The sequence below is a fragment of the Chelonoidis abingdonii genome, chromosome 4, assembly GCF_003597395.2.
Source record: "Chelonoidis abingdonii isolate Lonesome George chromosome 4, CheloAbing_2.0, whole genome shotgun sequence".
NCBI lineage: Eukaryota > Metazoa > Chordata > Testudines > Testudinidae > Chelonoidis > Chelonoidis abingdonii.
This window is the reverse complement of record NC_133772.1, coordinates 2,519,628-2,535,354: the sequence shown is the minus strand read 5'-3', so window position 1 is coordinate 2,535,354 and position 15,727 is coordinate 2,519,628. Positions and strand designations below refer to the sequence as shown.

The 15,727-nt window shown below is 51.6% G+C and overlaps 1 protein-coding gene across 3 annotated transcripts in view; it reads right to left on the bottom strand.

The window, feature by feature from the left end:
* Positions 1–13,977, bottom strand: part of SETD1A (SET domain containing 1A, histone lysine methyltransferase) — a 31,416-nt gene extending 17,439 nt beyond the window's left edge. For 2 of the 3 annotated variants that reach the window (XR_012655680.1, XM_032763938.2), the window contains exons 1-4: positions 13,391–13,975; positions 9,304–9,456; positions 1,113–1,211; positions 245–515 (exon numbers count right to left, since the gene is read on the bottom strand). Coding sequence is in view for 2 of the 3 variants with exons in the window: in XM_032763938.2 (XP_032619829.1) it covers positions 245–515; positions 1,113–1,211; positions 9,304–9,441 (508 nt within the window). In the remaining variant the exon portion in view is untranslated. Of the gene's footprint in view, positions 1–244; positions 516–1,112; positions 1,212–9,303; positions 9,457–13,390 lie in introns of all 3 variants that reach the window. The other variant, XM_075064737.1, reaches the window with a different exon arrangement.
* Between the last annotated feature and the right edge of the window lie 1,750 nt (positions 13,978–15,727).

Genomic DNA, 15,727 nt, shown 5'->3' with positions numbered 1-15,727 from the left:
GATTCTTAGAAAGTTGTTGGCATCCTGTTGCCAGTTAAGGGCCCAGATCCCCAGCTGGGGCACGGAAGGAAGAGCACTCCCTGCTGAGCCCCCGATACTGCTACATTCTCTTAGTTCCCATTGGCTTTGAAGGAGTGACAGTGATTTTCACCAGCTGGGGAACTGACCAACAGGGAAAGGAATGAACCACAATGGGGAGCATGGGGCCCAAGCGGAGGGGAGGGATCCAAGGTGGGGCTGGTACCTTTGATGTCCAGCTGGGCGTGGATGATGTTGCCCATGACTGTGGTGTTATGCAGGTTCTTGACGGTCTCCTTGGCTCCGCGCGTGCTGGTGAATAGCACCTTGGCCAGGCCCAGGTGCTTGCGGTTCTTGGGGTTGTAGAGAATCTCGATCTCCTCGATCTCCCCATACTTCTTGCACATCTCGGCCAGGAAGGGCTCCTTGATGTTGTCATTCAGTCGGGCAAAAGTCACCTCCTTCAGCGGGATCTGCCCGATGTAGAACTCGTCCAGCTGCCAACAGGCAGAGGGGAGAGATCAGCACCCGCACACTGACCCCCATCGACCTCCAGGCAGGGGGAATGGGACCTGGGGCCTTTCTCCTCTAGAGCGTGCTGGCTCCAATCCAGCCCCAGGGTGGGGGTCTAGCTGGCTTGGGGGACAAGGAATGGGCCCCTTCCCACCTAGGGGGCATCAACTGTGATCCAGCACCAGGCAGGGGGACTGGCTGGCTGGCTCAAGTGGTGGGGAACGGGAAACGAGGCCTTTCCCCTCTAGGAGATGCTGGTTCCCATCCAGCCTGTGTTGGGGACTGGCTGGCTCAGGAGGTAGGGAATGGGACACAGGGCCTTTCCCCTCTAGGGGGCACCGGCTCCAACACAGGTCCATATGGGGAGAATCCCATCTATCCCTCTTCACTACACAGCAGCCCCCAGTGGCCAAAAGGGTCTGGAAGGTGGCTAGATCCCAGGAGACATCCAGATGGGAATGGCCTAGCTGAAGGATTAGTAGCCACGGCAGTAATGTTCCTGGGGCTGGCTCAGGGAGTGGCAGAGGGGAGCTTGCTGCCATGCTGGGGAGCTGAGACCAGGCAAACCCCGCCCTGCTTACCTTGAACTTAGGAACAGGAAGCGACAGGTCTCTGTGCTTGGACCATATCCTGCGTGGCCGGGGGTCTCGAACGTCACCCACAGGAGGATATCCTGAATCCTGTGGGATAAGGAAGACAGGTTAGTTGGAGGTTACCTTGCAAAGGACCTCAGCGGGTGGCTGGACCAGAAAGATATGGGTGTTAGGACTCCTGGGTTCTATTCCTGGCTCTGGGAGCAGAGTGGGGGCTAGTGGTTAGAAGAGGGGGCCGGGAGCCAGGACTCCTGGGTTCAGTTCCCCTGCTCTCTGGATTGCCTAGGACACAAGACAACACTCCTGTTTGAACAAGAGTGTGCAATAATTACCCCTAGCTCTGAAGTCACACACTCAAATTCCAGAACACTTTACAAAGGAAGTCAGGCTCACTAGCCCCATTTTACAGAAAGGGAAAACTGAAGCACAGTGGGAGACAGTGACTTGCCCAGTGTCACCCAACAAGCCAGTGGCTGAGCCAGGAGTAATACTCAGGTCTCCTGAATCCCAGCTCAGTGCTCTACTCACTAGGCCATGCTACCATAACATCCAACCTTCATTTTAAAATGCCAGGGATGGAGAATCTATCACAGCCCTTGGTAAACTGTTCCAACAGTGAATTCCCCTCACTTATGCCTTATTTCCAGTCTGACTGTGTCTAGCTTCCACTTCCAGCCACTGGATTGTGTTAGACCTTTGTCTGCTAGATTGCAGGGCCCATTGTCAAATGTCTGTTCCCAATGGAGAAACTTACAGCAAGGCTCATGGGAATGACATTTTTATCTGTAAATGTCACTTTCGCTGTACGCACACAAACTGACAAATATTTCCTTCAATAATAATCGAAATTTACATCTAGGCAAAGTAAGAAAAATGCTGCTTGAGAGTTTTTTTGAGATGTGATGCTGACAATTTGCATTTGAACGGTTATAAACCTTGAATCTTTCGAATGTCAGAGTCTACTGTCATTAAATAATTATTGTTTCGCTCCCCCGTAACTTTACCTGCAATTGTGAAAATCTAAATTGATAAAAATCGAAAGAGCTGCTTTAAAATAAACATTGATCTTATCCATCATAATTATACAAAAAGAAAAACTGACTTCTGCTAAACCTACTTACAGATGGTTACCCCTTCCCTTTCCCCTGTGGTGGATTTCCCTGCATTTGTTTTAACATGAGGGAATGGCTTTATTCTTGTATAGTACTCTTCACACACTGTAGAAGGATGGCTGTGTTCTCAGTCGGCATCCTGCACATCTCTAGGGGCTAATGTTTGTTTCACAGAGGCAAAATCAGAGCCCTAATCTAGAGAAGTCAAGTTCTCAGCTGCAGCACGCAGGGCTCAACCTCTTATTAAGGGCTCTGGGGAGGGCGATAGGTCAGATTAATCAAGGATTTTTATCTGAGGCTGCTAGTGTTATTGTTATACCTACTGGCTGTCATGAACAACTTGAAACCTCATCAATTTCAGAAGTGGTTTCACAGAGGAACTCTGAATCAGATTGCTAGGTTATGTGGTTTCCCAACCGTGCTACATAGATTCATAGATTCCAGAAGGGATCATTGTGATCATCTAGTCTGGCCTCCTTCGTAACACAGACAATAGAACTCCCCTAAAAGAATTCCTAGAGCACATCTTTTAGAAAAACCATCCAACCTTGATTTGAAAATGGTCAGTGATGGGGAATCCACCACGACCCCTGCTGAATTGTTCCAATGGCTAATTACTCTCACTGTTAAAAATGAACACTTTAGAAAGGGGTTTCTCTCCCTTCCCTGCTGCTGTGGGAAAGACGCCAACAAAAACAAGAGCCCGGAAAAGGGCCTGTCAAGGAAGGGAGTGAAACTGACCAGACATAAAGCGATCAAATGAAGGCTGGGAAGGGACACGATAGCTCTCTCTATATATAATCTATAAGGGACATGCTGTTATTTACATATGGGATCTCAGCAATCAGATACCACATGTATAATCTATCCCCTACCCCAATATGTTATATTATATAAATAAGAACAATCCGGGGATAGATTATACCTATATACAGGCTCTGATTGCTCAGATTATATATTATACAATCTATCCTCATACCACAATTATATGTATAATCATATACCCTGTACATAATATATACGTGGGGGGGGGGGGGATTTGACTGAGGCCGCTTTTAGATATACACCAGGGGTGGCCAACCTGTGGCTCCAGAGCCACATGCAGCTCTTCAGAAGTTAATATTATCATTTATGTTCTTATTCGGCTCCCTGTATAGGCACCGACTTCGGGGCTGGAGCTACAGGCGCCAACTTTCCAGCGTGCCGGGGTGTGCTCACTACTCAATCCCTGGCTCTGCCACGGGCCCTGCCCCCACTTCGCCCCTTTCCCTGAGCCTGCCATGCCCTCGCTCCTCCCCTCCACCCCCTCAACCCTCCTGCACACCACCAAACAGCTGATCGCCAGGGCTGCTGGTGGGTGGGAGGCACTGGGAGCAGGGTGGGGGAGCTGATGGGGGGCTGCTGATGGATTACTGTGACTCTTTGGCAATGTACATTGGTAAATTCTGGCTCCTTTTCAGGCTCAGGCTGACCACCCCTGATATACAGTGTTTCTTTAGGCAGAGATTTTGATGCAATGCACAGTTAGCCTGTGGAATTCACTGCTCTGGGGCCAAGAGCTTAGCAAAATTCTAAGAAGGCCAGGACTTTTATCTGGATAATGAGAAGTTTCATGGTTAAAATGGTAAATATTCAACAGATAGGAGTTTTGCATGGGATATAAACCCTCATGCAAGAGGGTGAAAGCTCTGATGGGGGCTAGGAAGATATCTGCCCAAGGGGGCAGGTTATTTCAGAATTGTCCCCTTCCTCTGAAGCAGCTGGTGATGGCCACTGCTGGAGAAGGGATAGCAACCTAGATGGGACTCTCAGTCTGATCTGGGGTGGCAGGATACCACGCTAGATGGGCAGATGGGTCTGGTCTGAGGAGGTGGGATACTAACCTAGATGGGCCCACAGGGTTGATCTGGGGCAGCAGGGATGGAGGCAGGTGATATAGATGGGTCCATGTGTCTGATCCAGGGCAGCAGGGAGGAGATGGGATACTAAGCGAGACTGGCCCATGGGTTTGATCCAGGGTGGAAGGGAGGAGGTGTGTATCGGACTAGACAGGCCCATAGGCCTGATCCAGGGCAGCATGGAAAGGGCAGGATACCAAGCTAAATGGGCCTGGGGGGTCTGATCTGGGCGAGACAGGGATGGGGAGCAGGATATCAGGCTAGATGGGCCCATGGGTCCAATCTGTGGTGGGCAATTATGTTTCTAATTACACATTTGGTTTGAAACCTGTAGCAAAATCTTATCTCTTTGGACATTGACAACCACCTAGGGATAAAGGGTTGCCATAGAAAAAAAATCTCAAAAATAAATTGCACAAGACCGTTGAGTTTCAGCTGTGGGGGGACAGGCATATTGGAACAGACAGACTGGATCAGCTCCATGGGTCCATCTACCCTGGCTTCCTGCCCCCTCTGTGTCCTCCTGGGTCAGACTCATGGGCACATCTAAATCAGCATCACACCTGCTCCCTGTCTCGCTGGATCAGAGCCATCTAGCCTGGGCTCCTGTCTCCCACACGCTTTAGAGAAAAGGGTCTGGGAGACTGGCGGTGGGTTCTGCTCAATTCTGCTGCTGCACAGAGATCTGTGCCATGGGTTTCTAACCCATACCACTTGTCAGTTATATAAATCTAAATAAAAAGTCTTGCGAGGTACAATTATGAGGTAACTTGCCCATAGGTCTATATTGTGGTCGGACCTAAAAGCCAGAATCACAGCCCAGGTCGCCACTGTGCTAGGTGCTGTACAAAGACAGAACAAAAAGAGGCTCCTGCCCCAGAGAGCTTATGATCGAAGAACAAGACAAGAGACAACAGGTGAAGACAGACAGGCAGGCAGGCAGATGGGAGAGTACACTGAGCCAGGATGGTGAGCAGGGCACACCTCTTTGTCAGCATCATGACAAAGGGGAATTTTGAGGAGGGATTTTAAGAACAATGGGGCAGCTTTGCAGCTGTTTATAGGCAGCTCCTCGCAGACAGCAGGGGTAGCCTGGGAGCAAGCCCCAAAGTGCCTGTTTAAAAACATAACAAGCGAGCAGCGGTGGCCATGGGCCAACCAGCAGGAGGAGCAGACATCTCAGAAGCAAATGAGACAGCCTAGATTGGGTGGGAACTGGCCATGGAAGGGGAAAGAAGCAGCTTATATTTGATGCAATGGAGAAGGGGAGCTAATGTAGGTATGCAAAGTGAGGGGTGACACAGGGAAAGGATGGGCTTGGAAAACTCTCTCTGCAGCAGCGTTCTGAATGCATATGAGCACGGAAAGACTGCATTTGTCAAGGCTAGGGACGACACTGCAATGATCCAGATGAAATGATGAGAGCTTAGGGGTTGTGTTTCTTCCTCACCTGGAGCAAGCAGAAATTGGCATCTGCTTGATACATCAGGGTCTATATGTCCTCTCTAAGAAAACGTGTCACAGATCCACAGGGTCAGGTCTATGCCCCAGCCTGTGATCAGTCCCTTGGGAGTGACCCTTTTGCAGGGCCAAACCCCACAGGTTCACAAAGTTCCGTGGCGGCAGGCTCACAGCCTCCATGAGTGGGCGTTCGGCACCAGCAATCCCACTCCCTCTCCATGGCTCCCTGCAGCAAATCCAGCCTGTGGGAGGCTGGTACTGGGCCCCTTCGGGTGGATAAAAATCAATGGTCTTTTTTGTTTTGGTTTTTTTAAAGCAGATTTATTTGACTTAAATCTGATTTTTTTTTAGCTAAAGTGCTTTTTGAGGAAAACACCTATCTAAAGATAGTTTTACTTATGATACATTATAGCTCAAACATCTCATCATGGAATAGGGATTACAAATTCTAACTCTATAGTTTGAGACAATATATTCATGTCACGTTTAAGAAAAGTTTTGTAAATGAGTTCCAATAGCTCATGGATTAGGGATCCCACAGGCTTCTGTAGAGATTATTTAGGTTAATCTTTCTATCTACCCAATGAGACACAGTGCTCAGTCTAGAAGATACCAGCAGAGATGCTTAGTTTTGCAGTTCCCAAACTGTGGATTTGTCTCCCCAGAGGTAACATGCTTGTTAACAGCAAAAATGATTTTAAATAAATATAGAGAAGTGAGAAATAACAGACCTCAACCTTATTGTCCCTCTGCAAATGTGCCTACACAGAGTCAATCCCTTACCTCTCTCAAAAAGTGCAAAGTTTCAGAAAGTTCAGTGAATAGAAAGTTGTTGGGGGAGGACTGGATCTAGACAAGGAGAAGATGTCTGAAGATAAGTGTGAGAAGGGAGGGACAGGCAGTAGAAACAAAAGTGAATCTGTTTGAGCAGCATATTCTAGAAGTCCTGAGGTCTTTCTGAGTGTAGCCTTGATTGATTTGAGATCTACCATACCATTCTCTCCCTAGAAGGGAAAACCTATAATGGCAGCAGGCCGTAAGAGAGGCCCAGTTTGGGAATATTTTAATGAAGTTCCTCTACCTGTGGATAAGACAGGCATGTCTGCAAAATGCAAACAGTGCAACAAAGAAATGCAAGGCCTGGTTGCCTGAATGAAACATCATCATGAGAAGTGTTCCTTCTCAGGAGGAAGCTGCACTGAAGATGATGAAAGGAATATGTCTGAACATGAAGGATCTTCAGGTTGGTAACAACCAACAAGGATGCACTTTAACGTAGAAATCCATGATTAAATCAAGTTTCCTGACTAGTGATTTAAATCATGATTTAGACCAAATCCACCCTGGGGCCCCTCCAGGGTGCAAGGATCTCAGTTAGTATATGCAGTGACACAAACAGCCTTTTCAAAACCAAGTAATTTATTAGTCACCTGGCTACAGCATCTGATAATCCTGTGGTCAGCGCAAACAGGCAGAAGTTAAGCCCTAGTCCATTCTAGCTAAGCCACCGCCACGAGTCAGTCCAGCAGTGAGACATTCTCGCTGTCACTTTGTCCATCCAGGTGACAGCAGCTGGGGTTAGGAACACAGAGTGACGGCTGCCTCTCGGAGCCTGCCTGCAGAAAGACAGGCCTGGCAAGAGGACTGCCTCATTTGGCTGCCAGCGATTGCCTAGCCCAGACAGGGCAGAGCACTGACTTCTCTGGTACTCTACAGAGCTCAGGTGGCATGGAAGAGTTTATTTGGGACTTTGGGTAACCCTGATCTAGCCAGAGAACTACCCCACCGCAGTGTGGAAGGCATCGGAGGCTGAGCAGATCAGCTGGAGACTAGGAGGGAAACCGAGGGAGAGCCACCATTATGCCAAGCTAGAAGGGGGCACTAGCCATGGAAAAACGTTACACTGATCCAGGAGCAGGGCTGCTTAGTGCTAATGCCAGGCAAAACGTTTATTGGCGCTGTGTTTTCTTGAGCTGCCACGTCTTTGTCTTCTACTTAGCTTGGCAGCTCAATGGCGCGGGGACTGTTGTGTTTGTGCAGTGCCTAGCACCATGGGGTCTTGGGCCAGGACTGGGCTCCTACGCGCTACCATAATACACCTAATAAATCACAGACAGCCCCATGTACAACAGCCACCTGGTCCATGACTGGGCTACTAGAGGTTATGCTGACATAAATAACTAGAGCGTCACGCACTTTGTAGCTTCTGTCAGCCAAGTACAATGACCCCCTCAAGGGCTCCTGACATCCCGCCTCCAACCAAGATCTCTGGATAGTCCCCTCTCATCCCCCATATTTCAGTGACTCCTGGCAATCCCCCACCCCCAGTGCTGTGTCTCTCTCCCCCGCATCTTCCGATGCCAAGGGCTAGGTATGTCCCGCATATACAAGAGGCTCTTTGTATCCCATGTCCCCATATTCCTCTGATGCTAGGGGTTCTGTGTCCCACATTCCCTTCTTCTCCACACCATGGCTGTGTCTCCCCTCCCCACCGATGCAGGGGCTCTGTGCCCGCCCCTCATGCCTCCTCTGCCATATACCGGGGGTTGCGTGTGCCCCTCCATGTCCCAAAGGAGCAGGCCCACAGGGAAAACCACTACGGCCTGCAGTTCAGCAAGAGGGTACGAAAGAGTGTGATGCCGGGGAGAGGAGAGCTGGGGGGACACAGTCTCTAAAGAGGGCTGGGAGCACAGAAAGAGGCCCTGGGAAACGGGACCATATGGACTGGCGAGAAGATAGCCCTGTTATTCACGGCCCCCAGGCCGGCCTGGTTACCACCTAGCATGAGGGCGCAGCAATCATTGCTAGTGCGGGAGGCTGAAGGGAGCGAGCAGAAGGCTAGGAGCCGGCTGACTGGCAAATGAAGACAGCCTCTGAGAGAAAGGGCAAGGATAGGTTTGGGAGTGTTTGGATCGCTGGTTTATACCCCAAAAGGAAGTGGATTTGGGGAGCCCTGGGAGCCGGAGGATGACAAACTGAAGGGGAAACTGAGGCAGGGTAGGGCTTTAACAGACATCATGGGAACAATTCGCCTGCTGAGATCTGCAAAAGGTTTTTACAAGTCATCACCCACCCTCAGTGTTTTATTGGCTTCATTGCATGTCCCCGGTGCAGGGCAGCAAGGTACATTAGGAACACACGCACGGTCAGGATGAGGCAATGGAGCAACAGGACTTGATATGCACAGCACCACTTAACGCCTCGTGGTTTACAACTTGGCCAAAATGATACGACAGCAGGTGATAACGCTTTGTGCTTCAGCAGCCCTTTTCATGAGTAGACCCTGTGTGCTTTATCCAGAGCAATTAGTGACCCTCACAAACCCGCCCACTGAGCTTTAGCCCTATTTTACACATGAAGAAACTGAGGCACAGAGCACAGGGAAGGACGTGCCCTAAGTTACACAACGAGACAGAAGGAGGGGAATAGAACCCAGGAAGCCCCCCTGCTCTAATTCACTAGACCCCACACCCCTCCCAGAGCTGGGGACAGAACCAAGTCCTTGCTCTCAACCTCCACTACTCTGATGTATTAGTCCACAGTAAGAGGTGAACAAGTGCTGTCCAGGGTGGGCCTATGCAGTGGGCTAGCATCAGATACTGCCCCAGACAGAAGGGGAGGGAAGAAGGCTACCCCTTCTCTGTCGGCAAGCCCCCAGCCCCCCAAAGCAGGCAGTGAAGCCCCACTGCCAGCCACGCCTGGACTCACGGGGGCGCTGAAGTGGACTCCATCGTAGCGGTAGACTTTCTGCGGGGCCCGCCGCAGCGCCGGGTCAATGACGAGCTTGTAGCTTCTCCACTGGAAGTTGGGGGCTTTCTGGATGTCACCCCCACTTTCCTGATCCATTATGACTCATTTAAACTGAGAGGGAGATAGAGAGGAGAAAAACCACTATCAGCCATGTAGTATAAACACAGAGTATCTATCCCCCGCTGGCTACTTCTGCGACTCCTCTGCCACACTGCTCGCATCTCCCTCAATCCCAGACACCTCCAAGTCCAGAGAGGAAAGCGCTTCTCTATCCACCCCACCAGACACACCCCCACAACCAGGAGGGCCCCTCGATCCCAGCAAGCTGGAGATCAACTAGGCTATTGAGTCAAGATTCACCAGGGTTACTGGGGAAGCCGGAAGGCTTTGAGAGCGTTCCAAGCCAGAAAGTCCATTAGATGATCGAGTCTGGCCTCTTGTATAGCATGGATCAATCAGTTTCACCTGGTTCCCCCTGTGCTGAGCCCACTGACCTGGGTTAGACCAGTCCTCGGGAGGTAAACTAGAGCCCTTCTACCCAACGACAAGTGTTGGGTCCAGATCAGGTGGAAGAACAACCGGCCCCTCTCGGGCTAGAGTCGGATCGGCTCTCCTCCTGCCACAGGGCTGGCACAAAGGCGACTGTATGCCCTGTTCCTGCTGTCAGCCCGCCACCTCGCTGCACTGCGTGCACTGCAGAGTGAGCGTGCTGAGGAATCCCAAAGCAGAAGAGCGCGGAAGCTAGCAGGAGTGAGGCACGCAGGTTCTGCAGGAAAGGTTGGCTTAGGTGGGAAAACAACTCAATCCTCATGGGCTTGGATCTGGTTTGAGTCAGGCTTAAAAGTTAGGCCTGAGCAGATTCTAGACTCAGCCATTGTGAGAACAGAAAAGATTGAGGGGGCAATAATGCTGGGCTAGATGGGCCCTTGGGTCTGATCTGGGATAGCAGGGAGGAGGCAGGATACCGGGCTAGCTGGGCCCTTGTGTCTGATCTAGGGTGGTCAGGGATTGGGGTGGGATACTGAGGCCTCTGCAATGGCAGGGAATTGATTAGGTGAGTTGTGCAGAGATGATCTCATCAGGTGATCCGCATCCCATGCTGCAGATGGAGACAACCCCCACACCCTCACCCCAAGGTCCCTGCCAGTCTGATCCAGAGGAAATTCCTTCCAGAGCTCACCAACCATGCAGCTAACTGTGGCGAGCTGAGTTAAGGAGGGAGTTCATGATCATTGTCAATCGGTGTTTGAACAGCATCAAAGCCAAGCATGGGGGGAAATTCTTTAGGGTGGGAAAAGAGAACTAGAAGCATCAAGGAAATTCAGGAAAATTTAGGTAAAGTCTTAGGAAATATTTCCCATGAGAGAGGAGTCTAATAACGGATGTTCTCATCTCTCTCACAGCAAAGGACAAGAGCCTCCTCGCTTTGGAGACCAGAAATTAAGAGCCCTGCGTAACAACCTGTGGGTGACGATCCAACCCTGGGTGAGGAGGGGCTGGATGGAGTGACTCCATCTCTGCTGGGGGAACAGCCAGTGGGGGACGAGCAAGCTGGACTAGCTCTCATCAGTCCAGGCTTTTCCTAGGCCCTGGCTTGAAGGCTAGCATGGGATAGCAAACAGCCTCTAACCTCCCCTGCCTGGCCCAGGTGACATCACCTCGCTTGCAGGAGCCAGGGAATCTGGTCCTTTCCTCTACTTGTAAACTGGGGCTCTTGTGAATAGATCCAATTACAGCAACTGCCTGCCTTGGAACTGGGGGTGGGTTACAAACATGCCTACTAGTCCCTTAACTTTCACTAAGAAGAGTTTGCCTATATAGACATCGCCTGGCACGGAGATGCAGCTGCCTCTGGGGAGAGGTAGCTAGGTAACAGCTGCACAGTGATGCCTCACCTGGTGTTGAGACGCAGCCACTCTGGGGCGGGGCAGGGCAGCTGGGGAATACCCATGCTGCAAAAGCCACACAGAGATCTCTAGTCCAGCATTGAGAAACTCAGCTACCCCAGTCCAGAGGTGGCTGTAACAGCCGTACAGCAATGCCCCACAGGGATGGCTCGCCTGGCACTGAGATGCAGCCACCTCTGGGGTGGAGCAACTGGATAACAGCTGCACAGTGGCGCTGTATAGGGATGGCTTGCCTGGTGCTCAGATGGAGCAATCTCTGGGGTGAGGCAACTGGATAACAGTCATACCACATAGAGATCACTTGTCTGGCACTGAATTGCAGCCATCTCTTGGGTACGGCAGCAGGGTAACAGTGCATAACTTAGGACAGGAAGTGTAGAAAAATCTCATGTCCTCATGAAATTGCAAGAGGACTGTTAGGAGGACAACATGGAATTCGCCCAGGAAAGTCATGACACACAGAGCTACACCTTCACACATACCCATGAACACTGCACACTTTGAAGCCAAAATGGCAGCGGGGCAGATGATACCAAGTGCGCTGGGGACGACAGAGTCCTTCAGGTCTACGTCCTCATCTCAACACACTGGACACCAAGACAGAGTTCATGAGTTATACACACGCTGAGGGGAGCAGTAGAAGTTCAAAGGAATTAGATCACCCTGCTTTTTCCAGCCACAATCAGCCCTGCCCTTATAGCAGCTGTAAAGAGTCAGATACAAATTTAGACGTCAGATCTGGAGACTGAGTGCGCACAGTGGGTATAATCTGGGCACTGGCAAGGTAAGCCACCCCAAATCCCCACAGAGCTTATAGGGGATCCATTAAGAGATCTGAGTTGTTACCAGCACCGCAAGGCTAGAGTGGGGACCATACAAAGAGCAGCACTTCCGTTTCAATGCGTGTCGCTAGTGGTGCGCCCTGACTTTCATCCTGAACCCCTCAACTCCCTGCTCCACAACCCCTCTAAAGATCAGAATATTCTGTAGATTTTCTACCTCTCCGGAATTTTGCACTAAAACAGCTCAGCTGTTCTTAATGATACTCTCCCACCCATGTGTATGTATATTAAATATACCTAGCACTATAACATCACGTCTGTGAGAGCGACCAACTGAGAATTCCCCCTGGAAGGCTGAGGGTGGAGGAAGATCCCCCTGGGGTATTTTCCAGAGTTCCAAGGAGCCATCTATACCACCAGGAAATCAAGCAATGCAACCCACTGCAGCAGATCTGAGCTTAGAAACTTTTATCACTTATAGTGAGATAGCATGTGGAGAGCCCCATGCAGGACTGGAGGGTCTCTGCACCTGGGTTGGGTGCCCTCCCACTGAAGATCACAGACTCTCAGTGCACAAGGTGACACGCAGACACACAGGGAGAGACAGTCCCTTCCCCAAACCGCGCTCAGCCAAGATAGAAACGGCCAGAACAGAGATGGGAGGCTATTGTTGTGCTGGGCGCCTCAAAGACCCCCCACCTTGAGCAAAATTGGGGTTCCCCCACCACGCTGGAAGCTGCACAGATGCCCCCATCCTGATCCCATAGGGCAGCGCTACATGAAGGTAGATGTGCAAACCCAGTCCAGCACTGCAAGATGTCTTCACAAACAGTGCCTTGTCTGAGTACCATCCTACACAGGACATGCTAGGCATGATCAGATGGGGCGACACCCACTCCTGCCCCTTGGGAAGGAAGGTGTTTGTTAGGGTGATCAGCGAGCAAGTATGAAAAACTGGGACAGGAGGTGGAGGGTAACAGGTGCCTACATAAGAAAAAGCCCCAAATATCAGGACTGTCCCTATAAAATCGTGACATCTGGTCACCCTAACGTCTATGCATTCTCAAGGCACGCACAGCTGGGCCGTGGGAGGGAAAGCACAGGTACAGAAGCCTGATTCTTGCCAGCAGGGACAACACTACCCATACATACACCCCACCACACTCAATTCCCTCCAGCAGGAGAGAGAGCTACACACCCACAAGGCTCCAAGTCCTCCAGCATGGGGCAGTACCATCCACCCACCCTGATTCCCTCAAGCCGGGAGCACTAGAATTCCCCTGACCCTGCCAGTGTGCCTCAACCCAGCCCAGAAAATCAAATCCAGTTCGGTAGGAGATAGGTATGAAATCGTACCTGTTATGGATGATTTGTTTTGGGCTCTTGATAGCAATGAAAGAAGATGTGTGTCTGTAATGCGGCAGGCTTCTTTCCAATGCAACGGGGCAGATGTTTAGTCCATAACGCTGAGTGGAGCCTCAAAGAACTGGGAGGGAAGCAAAAGAAATGGGGGTTAAGCCTCAGAGGAATAAAGAGTGATGGGGGGGGAGGTTATGCAGTGTATTACAGAGGATGCATTCAGAACATACAAACAGTGGTGCCCTATCATGTGAGAGGGCAACTGTACTGGAGTCAGGACTCCTGGGTCCTATTCCCAGATCTGGAAGGGGAGTGAGATCTAGTGGCTTTGACAGGAAGGGCAGGGAGGCAGGACTCCTGGGTTCAATTCCAAGCTCCTGTATGATATAAGTTTCCAACCTACTTGTCTACCAGCAAACATAAATTTAAAAAATGAAGAGATTCAAAAGACAAAACTGAAACCCAGGTTAAAAGTTATCTCACGATCTGGCATCTGAGACCTGATCGAACCCTCTCAAGCCAGATGCTGAGAAGGACAGGCTCATAAGATAGGTAAGATAGCACTACGGTGATGGGCTGCAGCATGAAACCCTAAAACAGGCCTCTGGCATTAGAGAGCACTCCAGAGGCCAGCTCCGAATTTTGTAAAGAAGCCGTTTCCAAGGCGGTTCTAAGCCTGGAAGCTGTAATGCAGGACAGCACCTCGCTCTTCTACAGCCCCCTTCACTCAAAAAGCTAACCTAGCCAGCCCCATTACCATCCCTACTTTAGGTGTGAGGAAACAGAGGCACAAAGTGGCACAGAGTCAAAGCTATGCAGCAGATCAGTGGCAGAGGCAAAAAAGAACCAGGGATTCCTGACTCCCGGCCTCCACCTCCTTCCATCATTACAGAGCACACCCACTCCCGGAGCTGGAAACCAGAGTCCAGACTCCGAGCCCCCCTGCTCTAACCAACCCGACCCCACTCCCCTCCTAGAACCAGGGCAGAACTCAGAAGCTCGGACTCCCAGTCCCCCCACCTCCAACCACTCTAGTGTCTGCAGCCTCTCCCTACAGGACAGCAGCTCTCGCAAAGCACAGCCAGCCGGACATGCCTATGGCAGGAGCCAAAGCAGGGGTAACTGTGCTACCACCACCAAGGGGGTAAATGAAGTCAGCCTGTAGCAGGTTCCCAGTGAGAGGGCAGGGAGAGACAGGGATCTTCCATCTGAGCCCACAGGGAGCTGGTGGGGAGCGGGCAGTGCCCAGGGATCACACCCCAGACTGGCACTAAAGCCAAGAAATGAAGGGGACAAAGTCCACTCCTGCTTTTACCTTGGTGCCCACTGCAAGCTCCAGGGATGCCACCTGGTACAACTCTCTCCCCCCACCTCACCCCCACCCCAGCACTGCCCGTATCCTTAAACTAAGGGCCCTGGTATCACCCTTGCCCCACGTCCCACCCGGAGCGCTCTGCAGCTCCCTCCTACTGACAGGGCCCTTCCCCAACCCGGCACCACCTAGGGCACCCTCACCCCACAGGCTTTTCCCACTTCAGTGTCCCCCATCGTCTCCCTCATCTGCAGCAGGCCTTCCCCTCAGGACTCCCCCCTTGTGTCCCTATCCCCCTCCCCTCAATTCCCCCTCCACTCAACTCCTATGACCCCCCAAACTCCCCCATCCCAGGGGCTTCCCCCACCTTAGTGCTTCCTTTAGATTCCACCCCCCTGCCATCTCTCTGATCCTCTTACCCCACCCCCTGTCAGGGGCCTCAGCTCCCCATCCCCTTCCAATTGTCTCCTCAGCTCCCTTCAAGATCTCTACCACTCAGGACCCCTCCCCGGGGCCTCCCCCACCACTTAATCTCCCCCACATTCCCCATCCTAGTTTACCACTAATCCTTGCCAAACTCCCAAAACCAACCTCTCAACTTCCTCCTCAAATCCTCCATTTTCCCCCCACAAATCACCTTCCTCCCCCACAGGCCTCCCAGCTCCCCCTCCCCTCAGGTGACCCCTGCCTCCCGCCTTCAGGAACTCAGCTCCCTCCCCTTTTTGAGCCTGTCCCCTCAGAAACCCCCAAAGACCACCCCTCAGCTCCCCCCTGAGCCCTTCCCCAAACCCTCCAGCTTCCACCCCTCAGCCCTCCCTTTCCAGGGGATGCCCAATCTCCCAAGAGACCTCAGATCCCCCGTCCCCCCCACACACCTAGAGAGCCTCTTCTCCGAGCCTCCCTCCCCACCCAACCGGGCAGCCCCCAGAGACCTCAGCTCCCCCTCCCCCACACTCCTAGAGAGCCTCTTCTCCGAGCCTCCCTCCCCCACCCAACCAGGGGGGGCCCTAGAGACCTCAGCT